Here is a 14204-nt window from a genome sequence, read left to right as displayed (position 1 = left end):
TGATCTACTTCTCACAGCCTCCTGAGATTATGTTTTGGTCAAGTGGCTACATGGACATGGATTATGCAAAAATATTCTAAATTCTAAACTAGAAAATACAGTCGGTTCAAGAAAACTGGTTGATTTACCTTTAAGGCATTTATAAGACGCCCATATCCAGTAAATTGAACCTGTGTCTTTGTGGTCATAGGTGAGTGTGTTTACCACTAGGCAACTGCCCAGTTTTCTTTTGGTGACAGAATGGTCATGAGTGAAATAGTGTTGGGCATGACCCTAAATAGCCAATCACACGATCCAGTGGCTATACAATTGACATAGTCTGAAGATGTAGGCCCTACATCTCCAATGACAACTGGCCTGTTTCAGACCTGGTGAGTGATTTACACCTTTTTCATACTGATCAGCCATGGAGTAATGCTTTTTGTCCTGTTCAAGGCGACATCAACAGTGCTATAATCAGAATGAAAATAGTTCCTCCAGGGATAAATGTGATCAAGATCTTTTTGCACTGATCTGCAAACAAACTCCACTCATTTATCCTCACCTGTCTGCATTCACACACGAATGGCCCCAACTGAAATACATCATCTCTACATTTCAGGCACAGATTGTAAGGAGAGTGTGGAGCAGTTGCTCTCACCTTAGCCAGTTTTTCTCCTTCCTCTGGTCTGATGACTCTCTCAGCCGCCATGTCAGACTGGAAGGAAACACACAAACCCACGATTCGTCACACCAAAATCTGTACACGTGCTGCACAATCCAGTGTGTCTCAAGCATCCATCCTCGCCGAGCATCTGCTTAGCATCGTGATGTCTGTCTGAAGCTTAGTAACGGTGCAATAACCAGGTAATTAATTGAATTATTTGAGGTCGACTGAAGCGAAGAACCGTTAATTCATAAACTCCATTAAGCTTTATGTTAATAATGAATTGTGAATATAATTATGCAGTGTGCGGCCATCGGGGGGTGCTCTCACCACATCTGAGGACAATGCGGTTCGCACTAAATCGCTGTTAATGAGATGCAGTAATATATGGTAAGTTCAGATGCAAAAGAAAGCATTTGCAGTAGGACAGAAATCCCTGCACTTAACACAGAGAGAAAAAGAACAGACCATCTGCAGACGAAACTAGAGGTGTAGGCAGTCGTGTGTGTTTGTTTCTAGCAGACAAAGAGTATACGGATGTATATGAACCATAGCACCATGTGTGTATGTGTGGCAGTATGTATGTATGTATGTATGTGTGTGTGTATATATATATATATATATATAAAATAGTATATATGCACGTGATGAGAGAAAACTAATTTGCTGTGTGTGACACACACATAATTGTATATTCTGTGTTTGTGAGATTGAGACAAGGGTAACAGGAAAGCATTAAAAGACATTAGCATGTGTCTGTGCGACGCATGTGAAGTCATGTGACTGTGTGAAATACAGATATTCTCTGTACTGTTAACCTGCTGGCACTGTCTTAAGTCTGACAGGAAACGCAGCTCACCTTGTTGCCGAGCAACATGATGACCACATCCTTCTGTGCATACTCGTGAATTTCAGTCAGCCAGGCCTTCATGAGAAGTTGCATGAAGAAGAAACAGAAAAAAAAAAAAATCAGTTTTTATATTCTATAAGTACAGCACCGCATTTCCACCCCCCCAATCTCATTCTCAGTCATATCTGCTGCATTTTAAATATAAAACTGTAATCCAAGCTTTTTCATGACTGCTTTAGAAAATTAACATGAGGCAGAAAGACGCTTACCCTAATGTTGTCAAAAGAAGACTTTCGGGTGATATCATAGAGCAGGAGCAGCGCTGCCAGAATGAAAGGGAAAGGACGACAAAGGAAAACATATCAGCACCAGCGGAGTCTTAAAGAGCGACAACAATGGCAATTTACGAGGCAAATGTCCGTGCCCGACGCACAACAGCGTAACCAAAACAGCAAACAGATAAAAACGCGAGCTTGAAAAGGAAATTAGCGGGTAAAGGCACTTAATTGAGTGAATATATTGATTGGCGGCATTGCTTCGCTGCTCAAAAGCCTCGACAGATTAGCTTACAAACCCGCTGAGGGAAAGAACTACCTTTGTTCCTGTAAAAGGATGCGTTTGTCTGCCCACATAAAGCCTCCCCACACACACAAGCTGGCAGGGTTACAGGATGCACCAATACCAGACACCCACTTGCTGGATGCATACTGTACACATATACGGTACCAGCCCCAGGGTGAATGCAATCGTTTATACTGAACACTGGCTAGCAGAAAGGTCAAAAAAGCCAGATTTCTACCCTGAGCATCTCTGTAGTAGGCATGCGTGACGCTGCGGAACCTCTCCTGGCCGGCTGTATCCCAGATCTGAGGGAAAAACACAGGCATTTGCAGTATACAGTGCATTGACCTATATAATGCATAAGGCCGTCAACCGATATAGCAATTCTTAAGACTAGACCACCACTTTCCACAGTATTAAGTATTAATTGCATTGTGTCAGAGATTAAATATTTTATTTTTCACAATTAAACTCACGGATTGTATCTCAGGGCTCTTTGAATAACTGAAACTGAGATCTCGGACGACTGTAATTAGTTTGACAGGCAAGCCCACTGAAGGAGGATGTTCCACATTATTAAGAAGACCAACATTTTCAAGCAATATGGCAAAGAAAAAAAAAATCTCTCTGCTGCCTAAAAGTGTGAATGCCTTGGACGAGGTATGAAGATATTTCCTAGAAATCTTCATGAAAGCAGTGCAATGATCACACTTCATTTAAGAGATTTGTGGTTGATTCAGGGCGCACATGGATTTGTGCAGATAAAGGCACAATGAGGAAGGTTTCTGCAGTAAACGTGTATTTAAAGCTGCTGGCGCCTCTGGAGTACTGAGAACGTCAAGGTGATCATCCTCCAGAGGCAGGCAGAAATGCATAAACCTTCTCTCCAGCCACTCCTAACCACTGCTCACAAGTAGAAATGGCTGCAGTGGGCCCAGAAATACATAAAGACTCATTTTCAGTGATGTTCACTAATGAGTGCTGTGCAATGTTTTGAGCTGGAATCATGGAGACAGAGAATAACCTCTGAAAAAGAATGTGGACTTTAACTCTTCCACAAAGAGAAGAACCATGTTTTCCATACTAAAACCATCTTCATGCATGACAATGTATGAGAAACCCCTTGTGTGACCTCCATCCTCCCCTGACTTCAGTAATAATAAGAACCTTTGGAACATCTCCAAGCAAAAGGTTGGGAAACAGATCACATCCAAGGTCTGGGGGGTGATTCTGATGTCCTACAAAGAAATTCAAGCAGAAACTCACAAGTTCAATGAATGCATGAATCTGCTATCAAATAATGGGTCCTATGTTAAAATGTAACTGTTAACCCTCAGCACTGGTGCACCGCAGGGATGTGTGCTCAGCCCCCTCCTCTACTCCCTCTTCACCCATGATTCAAACATCATTGTTAAGTTTGCAGATGATTCAACTGTCCAACAACAATGACTTATAAGGAAGAGGAGTCTGCCACCAACCCATCGGCATCAGAGAAGGGACGGTCGACTTTGTCCATAGCTTTTCAAATTCCTAGGTGTCAGCATTAGCCAGGATCTTACATGGACCATCAATACAGCAATGATGGCCAAGAATTGTCTTCAGAGGCTCCATTTCACATACAGCGTGGTTCTCTAACTGCATCTCAAAGAAACGGGAAGAGCCTCCAGTGGATCATAAAGATGGCCCACCACATCACTCTGGAGGAGATCCATCACACCCGGTGTAGGGTAAAGAACGTCAGAAATTATTGTAATTTGAATTTTGTAAATACTCCAGACTCTATCTTTTATTAACTTATATCCTATTTATCTTTGTTGAAAACCCTAGTTTAAATGTGCTTCTGCTGGTTTGCTCCAAACGTTATCCTGTTGTACAATAAAGGCTACCTAAGAGTATTTATAAAATATTTTCAACTCTGTAATCAGGTACATTTAATGCATTAAATGTGTAAATTAATCACAGTGATTAACGCATTCATTTTGACAGTTATGCAGTAACCCAGAAGCTGTCAGTCACTAGATAGTCATCATGAGAATCCGCTATTTCAAAGATCTTGAAGGGCACGTTTACAGGGTAAGATGTGCTTTTTGTGAACCCTGGCTTTGTGTAGGAGTTGTGGGGATGTGTGGCAATTTCCGAAAGCCAGCAGAAGAGGAAGAGCTGAAATACTGAGATCTCTGTGTCCTTTCCATGTCCAAAACACTGCACTGCAAACCCAGACCTGACGCCAACCTGTGAGACATGCCTGACTCATTTCTATCTTGAGCGAACACGGCAACACCGGCGTCATGTGCAGATCACCCCATAACCAACCAGAACCAGTGCAGTCATTTAGCAGGAAAATAAAATAATATCGTAAAAAGCAGAGATCTGCAGGAGTGAGACGCCACCGGGGGTCTCTGATGAAGGGCGGCGCGAGGTCGCCAGGACAGGCGATGACAGCGGCGATAATGAGGCCGCTTCGCAGCAGGCCCGCAGGTGCAGAGGAGCGACCCGTCTTACCTGCAGCTTCACCTTCATGTTATCCACTGTCACCACCTTATTCTGGAGAGAAAACGAGAGCAGAAGAGGAACAATAAAAAAAGAAAGAAAGAAAATAGACAAATTGACAGAAAGGAAAAACCATTTTCAGTCACAGGCTATAATACTGTACAGACAACAGTTTTCTCTAAAAGGAGAAAAACAAAAGCTGAGCAACTACGCCACAGCAAATAATAACCCAGCAGAGAAAAACTGAAATCTTCTTTCCGAAAATTAGCTGCACTTATGTCCATTAAGGAGGGGGAATAGAAGCCTCCAATTAATTTCCTCCAGACGTCAGTCAGAGAAAAGAGACGCATGTCCTGCTAGGTATTTAACGCAGGACAGAAAAAAAAAAAAAAAAAAAAAAAAAAAAAAAAAAAAAAATATATATATATATATATATATATATATATATATATATATATATATATATATATATATATATATATATAAAACTATTATTTTTATTATAATTCACATCCACTCAAAAAGCACAACATCACAGAGACCACAACCACTACACAAATACACACACACACAGAGCCATACACACTCAGCTGCCACTTTACTAGACATAGTTCACATCTGAGCGCTGATGACGGCTTTTTAATCATCACAGGTTTATACTTTTCAAGGAATTTTTGCAACCAATTTACAGCCATGACAAATCAAGACCATCCACCTAACATAGGTCAAAACAGCCCTGATCCATCAAGGAATGTACTCCCCTACACCTATGAAGGTATGTCGTTGTGCCAGGTTCCAAACTGTCAGTAGCAGATTTTCTAAGCCCCTGTAGGTTGTGAGGTAGTTCCTCTTCCTTTATGGGTCAGAGCTATTCAATTTGAGATGTTTAATGTTGAGGCTCATTGGTGTAAATGTTGTGTCACTGTGTGCTGTGCTGCAGTGTTTCACAATCACTTCACTTTCAACCCAATGGCATGTCCAGGGACATAAGACATAAGATGAACTAAGATTACCTTAAAAAGTGGCAACAGACGTGTGCACACAGACGTCAAGGTCAACAATACATTGGAATTAAATACTGAAGACATAAAACACTGCCTCGTGACTGACTGTGACGCCAAATTCATGCACTCACATCTGTAGATGCATGAGCGTGTGTGTGAATGTGACCCTAAAGGCTCGTTTACACTCCCTTTACGCGGAAAAAAGGACGTATGTTTCAAGCTACTACAATTCCCAGTTGTTCTAGGTAACAGGAGTATGAATGGGCTTTAAACACTCATCTGAACATGCACATAATTTATAGCCTCTTTGGAATCTTGCTGTTTTCTTGTCACTTCTTTAGATGGGTAAATCTAGAATGGTGTGAACTTGCAACCCGTTGAAGTGGTGATGTGACACATGCTGTGAATCATGGGAAACACAAGAGAGGAGCCGGTCCCCCTCACTTCCCAGTTACCGTTAGCTGTGGAATGGAATGGCTGTGGTCCCAGCCCAGCTTGCCCACAGAGAGCCCACATCTGCCTCAAGACCCACTTCAATGTCACCCAAACGAAGGAGAGACAACACACCCCTTGCATCCTACCCACACTCCTCTGCTGAAATGTTCCCACAAGTCCCTGGCCACTCGATAAAAATGCCGCTATTTTTAATCACCACCTACTGTAGACCCGCACGCGGTAAAAATACGGTTCTTTGGCTCGACTTCGCAATGAAATAAATGCCACCTGAAGGATTTTGAGAGCAATCGAAAGGACACTGCAGCCACCTCACAGCAATAAAACCAAGCCGACACCAACACCCACCCAACTCCCATCAAACTGGCCAATCACAATCATTTTCAGCCATCGCTTAACGTTCACCCCCCCCACCCGTTCAGTCCCTTCCCTACAATTACGGCGTCAGACGGCTACCGCGTACTGAGTAACTGCTACAAGGAAGAAGGCTTAAAATAGACCTGCCGCATTCAAAAGTGGCTCCAACCATTCATGCCAACGCTCAGCTCCTGCCAGAAAACCTGCCCGCCAACACTGCGCGAGACTTCAGGAACAAAGCGCCAAGCAGCTGCTGAGAAAGCGAAGATTATAAAAAAAAAAATCTAATAAAATCACTCATCCAGTTCTGCTTACCTCTATTTCACCCAAAGAGGTTGGGCTGCGGTTGGTCTGTGAAAAAATATTTCCCACCCCCCCAATAACCCAAAACAGGATTTTCAGGAGCTTTCAGACGTTTATGGGCGTACACGGTCACAGTAAAAGGTGTCTCAAGTGGCACGAAAGACAAAAATCATTTTCACTGCCTAAAATGCACATTGTTTTGGGAAGAACACTGAATTTTAATGATCAATTATTGAAAATATCTATCAGGAACATCCATTCCCAGTAGGAACATCCAGTCCTGGACTCATTACAGGCTCGCAGGGTCAAGTTAGAAGCTGGTGAAGGACCGGCCACAAACAATGAGACACGACTCTCTGACGGCATCGTTTAAGGCATTAAGAATCTAACACAAACCTACACCCATGTCAGCCACCCATCTACTCAACAGACCTACTGAGGAAATGGTCCATTGGTTTTATCATCTTCATGAGGACCAACATATAACACACGCTCCAACCCTGCCCATGAACTGAACCAAATGAAAATTTTCTGATTACCATACCTTAATCAGCACCTATACTTTTTATGATTCTTTAACTACATGTTATTAAAGCCGTAACAAAAAAAAACATGGAATTGGAAACCTAGGAAGAAGTTTTAAGAGCATAAAAGTTAATATTTATCTTTAATTATTTAGTGCGGTAGTTCTCACAGTGGTCTTCAGAACAAGTACCACCTTAGAAATTTTATTTCTAGTTATGAATGCTAGTCAAAAAAACTAATATATGTCACAAGATATTATATTTTTTTAGTATTTTATATTCTGGCTAATATTAAAAATAATATCTATGTTATATCTAGAGCAGCTGTGAACATGAACAATATCCTCAGGAACTCCAGGCTTACCACTAGATGGATGTACCACAGTTTAAAGACCAAGGACGTAGCAAAACTTATATCTAGTTGCATTTTCACTTAAAACAAATTGTTTCCTCCTATCTTTGTGAGGACATTTGTTTTTACAAAGCGAGTACCATGTGCATACACACCAACACACACTCGTGCACTTGCATTCACGTTTCCACCCCTTAAATGGCCTCTGAGCTGAGCATACGAGCTGAACCGCTTCGTTTTCAGCCATTCCCATTCCTGCACATCCCTCCTCGATATCGGAGCTGCACTGTGTTTGAGAGCCAAGCACAGCCATAGCACCACCTACACAGCCCACATCCAATTAAGCCACAGCCACTACCCCGTTCTCACATCCCTCCTCTACTTTGACACTTCATCTATGCACACAGCCATGACAGGAGGATAGGAATTTCCCTTGGCCTGTCTGGCGACTCTCTCTCTCTCTCTCCCCCTCCACTCCCTGTCTCTCTCTCTCTTCCTCCGTGTCGACCTCTAGCAGCTGGTAGCCATGGAAATCTGTCGGAGCCGAATGCCGGAGGAAGTTGTTTTTGTGACCCTTCGTCACAGCTGAGCATCGCTCCGGGAGGCCAAGCCTCTCTTGGCGACGGGTGGGGGTGTGGTAATTAGGTGGGGGGTGGGGGGCAAGAGCGTTCATCTTCAGGGTGGAGTGGCCCGAGGTCCCACGAGATCAGAATTAATCAGCTGGAACGACAGACGCGTGGGCTGGCATGCCTTCATCTGGTTTCCTGGGCTCACGTGAAACGCCAGAGCGGCACTCCGCCGACACAACCTCATTTGCAACAAAGGGACGGAGACGAGGACGTTCTGTGCCCTTTTGATTTTTATGGAGATGAGGATGATGAGACCATATTAGCACCAGCAGTGGAATAAGAAGCCAATGAAAAACTTGATTAGCTTGTAGTGTAGACAATGAATACGATGATGATAGATAATAAAGCACAATTGGAAAGTAATGATGGACCGTCTAGTGATGACCACGAGACATACGAGAAGGTTCGGTAGCCTTCATGCTCAATCTTCTGAACTGCTTGACACCCACTTTAAACATTTATGCAAAATGTTTAAAGGCTCATATGAACACGCATTTGCGAACAATTCTGTTAAGCTTGCAGATGTTGACAGGAGGTATAAGTGAAAATTGCTGAAGTTTTCAAAACAGTTATATATATATATATATATATATATATATATATGGATTCTAAACCCGAGCCGACATCGCTTGAAAAACGAAGACAACAAAGACCCCCCAACACCCCACGAGCCGCTCACCCTAAAGTCTATTCCGACGGTGGCTATAAAGTTGCCCCCAAGGAAGGCGCCATCTTTGAAGCGCACCAACACGCAGGTCTTCCCCACTGCCGAGTCTCCCAGCAGCATCACCTGGGGTCAGAGAGAGGTGAGGTGGGGGGTTAACTCGCACCTCGTACGTATCATTTTACAGGAAACTGATGACATCCGATGGTAAACATGAAGTAAACAATAACTTTTACAGCAACCTACTCAAAACGACAGGGCTGGTGGTGCTGAGCTAGACAGAAACAGGAAGTTCCAATAATAAGTCGGGTCTTTTGGGTTTTTGGAATTTCAGTAGCAAAAACATGCACCTTTCCTTCCTCCTCGCCTAGGAGTCTGAGGTCTGTGTGTGATTTCTGGTGGAAATCAGGGTCAACGGATCTGCCAGTTCGGACAGCGTCTCCATTCTGTCCCCAGCGGCCGAGGTCCTCGGCACTTTTTAACAACGCCAGCGTTGGTCCGGTGTGGCCCCATAAGGGCACAAGGAAGTACCCGTGTAGCTACTCCCTGTGTAAATATTTACCAGGGCGAGGGAGAGGGAGGCTTTGCTTAAATTTGCATCACATCCCAGATCCCGCTGCACCTCAGCCTGAAGTCCACAGGAGGGAGAGGTCATGATGCCTCGGCAAGAACTTTAACAACATCATGGTGAACTGGACAGGCTTACAGCTACAGGAGTGGGAGGGTGCAGTAGGATGCAACAAACCACGTAGACAGAGCATGGCCAAAGAGGTAATAATATTAATAATGACAATGATAAAAGAATAATGCACACACCTTGAAGGCGATGTCAAAATACTCATTGACCGACGCACACCTCTCCAGCACGTTCCGGGACGTGCCGTTTTTAATGTCTTCTCCGGACACGGAGGGTCTTCTGGTGGACATCGCGGGTCAGAGACGGCGGTGAACTGATGCGGGGAGGAGGAGGAGGAGGAGGAGGAGGAGGAGGAAGAGGAGGAAGCGCGCGATCCAGCGAATTTGCTTCTGCCACCATGCAAACCCGCCACCACCAAGAAAAAAAAACCCGCCAGCGGCAGCAGCAGATCAGTCAGCGCCGACGCGACACCCCCATAACCCGCGGATCTCAGCTCGGCCCCGCGGCCGGAACTCGCAGACGCCGAGCGGCTGGCGGCTGGCGACGTCAAGCGCGCGGACGGAGCCCTGTCATCGCCGCTAAAGCGCGGAGCCGATCAGTCGCGGGCAGGAAAAGAAGAAGGAAAACACATCGCTGACGAGTCACCAAAGTGGCACAAAATGTCTGTAAATTAATCAAAAAAATAAATGAATGAATCGGATGACCAGCGATCGATCGAAGCGCGCGCGCAACAGGCTACTAACTACAGGTGGTGGCGCTTCTACAGCCGCTGATTGGAGAGGTGGAGTCTGTCCAGAGGAACCAGCGCACGTACACACACACACACACACACACACACACATATACACACATCAAACACACACACATATACACACATCAAACACACACGTACCACGCACACACACACACACACACACACACACACATATACACACATCAAACACACACGTACCACGCACACACACACACACACACACACACACACACACACACACATATAAAACACACACACACACACATACCACACACATATACACATATCAAACACACACGTTCCACGCACACACACATACCACACACATATACACATATACACATATCAAACACACACGTTCCACGCACACACACATATACACATATCAAACACGCACGTACCACGCACACACACACATATCAAACACACACATACACACTCATACCACACACATATACTCATACCATACACGCATACATATACCATACACACATATACCACGCACACACACATATCAAACAGGCACACACACCATACACACTCATACCACACACACATACATACACGCACACACATATACACATACACATGTTGGGGTGGACTGTCTTCCGCCGGAAAGAATCGTTAAGGGCACAAAAATCGCTCAGCATCTGGCTTTTAAGCCACTTCCCGTTTTGTTCACATGCCAGGAATTGCCTGGTCTGCTAAAAGAAGATAATAATAACAATAATAATAAAACGACCATGCTTCTTTACCTTTTTCAGCAGTAAATCCTTAACGTATGTTTTTTTTTCTTATAGAATTTTGCAATATAATTACAGACGTGCTCGGGTTTTGTTTGATGAGGCGCGAACTTCCGATTGTTTACTGGGGGTTTGTCTCCCTCTACCGTCGGTTGGCCGTAATGACAGTAAAATACTAAAAATAAAAAAGGACAGTCCCCCTGGAGACACTCAAGGTTAAGTGTCTTGCTCAGCGACACAATGGTAGTAAGTAAGTGGGGTTTGAACCTATGACTTTGTGGTGAGTGCATCACCCACAAGGTTACTACCGCCCTAATATCAAGCTGTGACCTTCTCACCATTCTGCTTCCTGAACCACTAGGCCTCCACTGCAGCGTTGGTCTTGCTGTTGTAAAATATATAACCAACTGATTCCTCTGAGTAATCCATCTGCAGAAACAATTACAACCCGGTTTTGCAATGGCATTTGTTAGAAATGGAAGTAGACTGAGTAAATAAAGTAAATAGAAACATTCAGTCCTCCTGAGTATGAGATGGCAGCGCCAAGCGTGTGGCACATTGCTGATTAGTGCTGTAATCAGAGCCCCAGTGTTCCTCCCTGACTGGCAGAATAAGATTTGCACTGATTATGAGTCTGATGATGATGATGATGATGATGATGATATTGGTGCTGGCGGTGGTGGGGAAGGTGTTGGTGGAATGGTAAACAGCTGACGTGTGCATGCATATGCAAATGAGGGTGCGCGCATTTTAAAGTCACCTTGAGCGTCATACACAGCAACAGTCCACACCCCCCCCCCCCACACACACACAGCTCAACACTGTAATGTACCGTAAATCCGATGCCGACTGTGGCAGAGAAGGACCCCAAGATGAACTTGCCCTGGTCGAACTGGACAAGCAGGGATGTCTTCCCCACTCCGCTGTCCCCCACCAGGATGGTCTGAGGGCAGCAGATATTTCTCAGGTCAGTCCAGAACCATGCAGAACTTTACACAGTCCTCTGCACTTATGGGAGTCTCATTTAATTTATTCATTAACAAATTAACCGGACTATCAAGACACTTTGAAATAACAGTAATGGGTTTTAAAGAGGAAAAATTAAGACAAAGTTTCAGGAAGTGTCATGTGACATCAGGCTCTGTTCCTCAGGCGATGTTCCAGGCAAAGGATTTGATGGGATTGGTACCTTCCCCAAATCTGCAGAACGCTCAGCTGAGGCTGATAACAGGATTTTGATGGCGCACTGTTCTCCTTGTCCGTTCAATTTATAAAATATCTCATATAAATTTCTTGTTCCAAGTGAACACACACACACACACACACACACACACACACACACACACACACAGGGCTTGTACCTACAGTCATGAGGAGGTACATGACTCATTTCAGCCTGTACGTCCCGGTTTAACAAAAAAAAAAAAATCTACGCAGAACGTAGGCGTCGACCCCCAGTTACGTTGCCATGGTTATCACATTCATGGCACTCCTCCACAACCCACATTCTCTCTGTCCCTTCCCCTCGCTTCGGTTCTTTTCTCTTTTGTTTTACGTTTATCATCTCCAGACGGACATCCCCCCCCCTCTGTCTCTCACACAGATTTTAAACTTTCTTCATTATCCTCCGCCCTCAGCTGGCAGAGACCCACGCCCTCGGATGCATCTCCGGCTGGGTGGTACGTTTATATGTGAACAGGTTCACTTAACGCATTATTTGCAGCAGAGGCCCGGTCTGATGTCCCGAAGTCTATCTGCCAACCATTTGATTCTATTTCTCTGGCAGCCGGCGAGCTGCTGATCAGATGATCAGTACGACCCTGCAACTTCATCCTGCTTTGACTGTCTGAATGCTTGTGGAGTGAAAGGGAAGTTAAAGTATTTCATTAATGTGGGTATAAAGTTGTTTAGTTAGATGGGTTTTTTTTTCTGGGAAGAAACAGGGATTTAATAACAACTCATTGGCAGAACCAAGTGACAGAGTTTATGCGCACATGGACTAGAAACGCATAGGAAGATTTATAACAAAATCCCGGTGAGAACAAGCAAGGCAATGAGGCGATTACAGGAAAGACACGGGACACCAGGGAAACCTGGCCCGGAGTACAAGGTAATGTTCGGATCGCGACAATCGAAATTGCAAACATGATCAGTAGTAAATTGTAGAATATGAAGAACATGTTATATTTTACACAGACACAATGCCATCAAATGATAAATAAGTGATGCTGTCATATCACTTATTTATCACTTACATGTAATAATTTTTTAATGAATTGAGGTTCAGCTGTGTTTTATGAGACTTACCTTGTGAATACGTTCTAGAATAACCATGATGTGCAGTTTGTCTGATTATTTTAACATCTTGACTTCCTGTGACTCACGTGAAGTGTGTGTGTATCTGTGTGTGTGTTTTCTACCCAGAAACTCGAAACAAATTCCATGACTTATTAACATCAGCCTCATTCAACATTGAATACCCACGTTTAACCCCCCACCACCTCCGAAACTGCTCAAAGGATGAATGATCTGAGAACGTGTGTGTGTGTGCGTCAGACACAAATGAAGAGTTTGTCTGTATATCAGGGCCAGGGGGTGGAGAGATGAAGATTTAGATGACGGGGAGGATGCTGTTACCAGGCAACGGAAGAAAAGTGAGTCTCTCTTGAGCAGCGTGGCAGCGCCGCAGACGTTTCATAATCGCCACATTCCATCAAGAGCGACTGACAGGAAGGCGGCGTGGCCAGAGGGTTGCGGCCCACCCCACCTCGTCTCTCTCACACACACACACCCCTTTTCCCCACGGCTCCAACACCAGTGTTATTTTCATTCGGCCTCTGCTGCTTTTCTAATGAGAGCGTACCTCCAGGGAAGACCTTGGTGGCGTGATGAGTCATGAGTGATGGGCTTTGTTTTTCAAAAGTAGCACCAAAGCCAAACTGAGACAATTAACATATGATCTTGTGTGTGTGTGTGTGTGTGTGTGTGTGTGTGTGTGCGTGTGTGTGTGTGTGTATGTGTTTTTGCTGGCATATTTCCCCTCAGTCCAGATGGTTCCCTGCTCCCTGGATGTCCTAAAAATATCCAGGATGCTATAAAAAGGATGCATGCACCAGAGGGACAGAAACAGAGACGTAGAAACTGACACAGACGTTCACAGACGAGCCTTGAACAGAACAACGTTCACCTCAGACACTGATGGTAGTCAAGAGCTTGGCCTTATATACATTATTTACC

The 14204-nt window shown here is 44.3% G+C and overlaps 1 protein-coding gene across 3 annotated transcripts in view; it reads right to left on the bottom strand.

Annotated features, from left to right (window-relative positions):
• Positions 1 to 14204, bottom strand: part of LOC114794632 (ras-related protein Rab-37) — a 35380-nt gene that overhangs the window by 18493 nt on the left and 2683 nt on the right. For 2 of the 3 annotated variants that reach the window (XR_003750366.1, XM_028987318.1), the window contains exons 2-7: positions 8849 to 8959; positions 4560 to 4601; positions 2296 to 2362; positions 1766 to 1818; positions 1506 to 1571; positions 641 to 697 (exon numbers count right to left, since the gene is read on the bottom strand). Coding sequence is in view for 2 of the 3 variants with exons in the window: in XM_028987318.1 (XP_028843151.1) it covers positions 641 to 697; positions 1506 to 1571; positions 1766 to 1818; positions 2296 to 2362; positions 4560 to 4601; positions 8849 to 8959 (396 nt within the window). In the remaining variant the exon portion in view is untranslated. Of the gene's footprint in view, positions 1 to 640; positions 698 to 1505; positions 1572 to 1765; positions 1819 to 2295; positions 2363 to 4559; positions 4602 to 8848; positions 8960 to 9649; positions 10286 to 14204 lie in introns of those variants that run through there. The other variant, XM_028987319.1, reaches the window with a different exon arrangement.

The sequence above is a fragment of the Denticeps clupeoides genome, chromosome 7, assembly GCF_900700375.1.
Source record: "Denticeps clupeoides chromosome 7, fDenClu1.1, whole genome shotgun sequence".
Lineage (NCBI taxonomy): Eukaryota > Metazoa > Chordata > Actinopteri > Clupeiformes > Denticipitidae > Denticeps > Denticeps clupeoides.
Note: the sequence above shows the minus strand (reverse complement) of the source record. Positions and strands in the feature narration are given on the sequence as shown.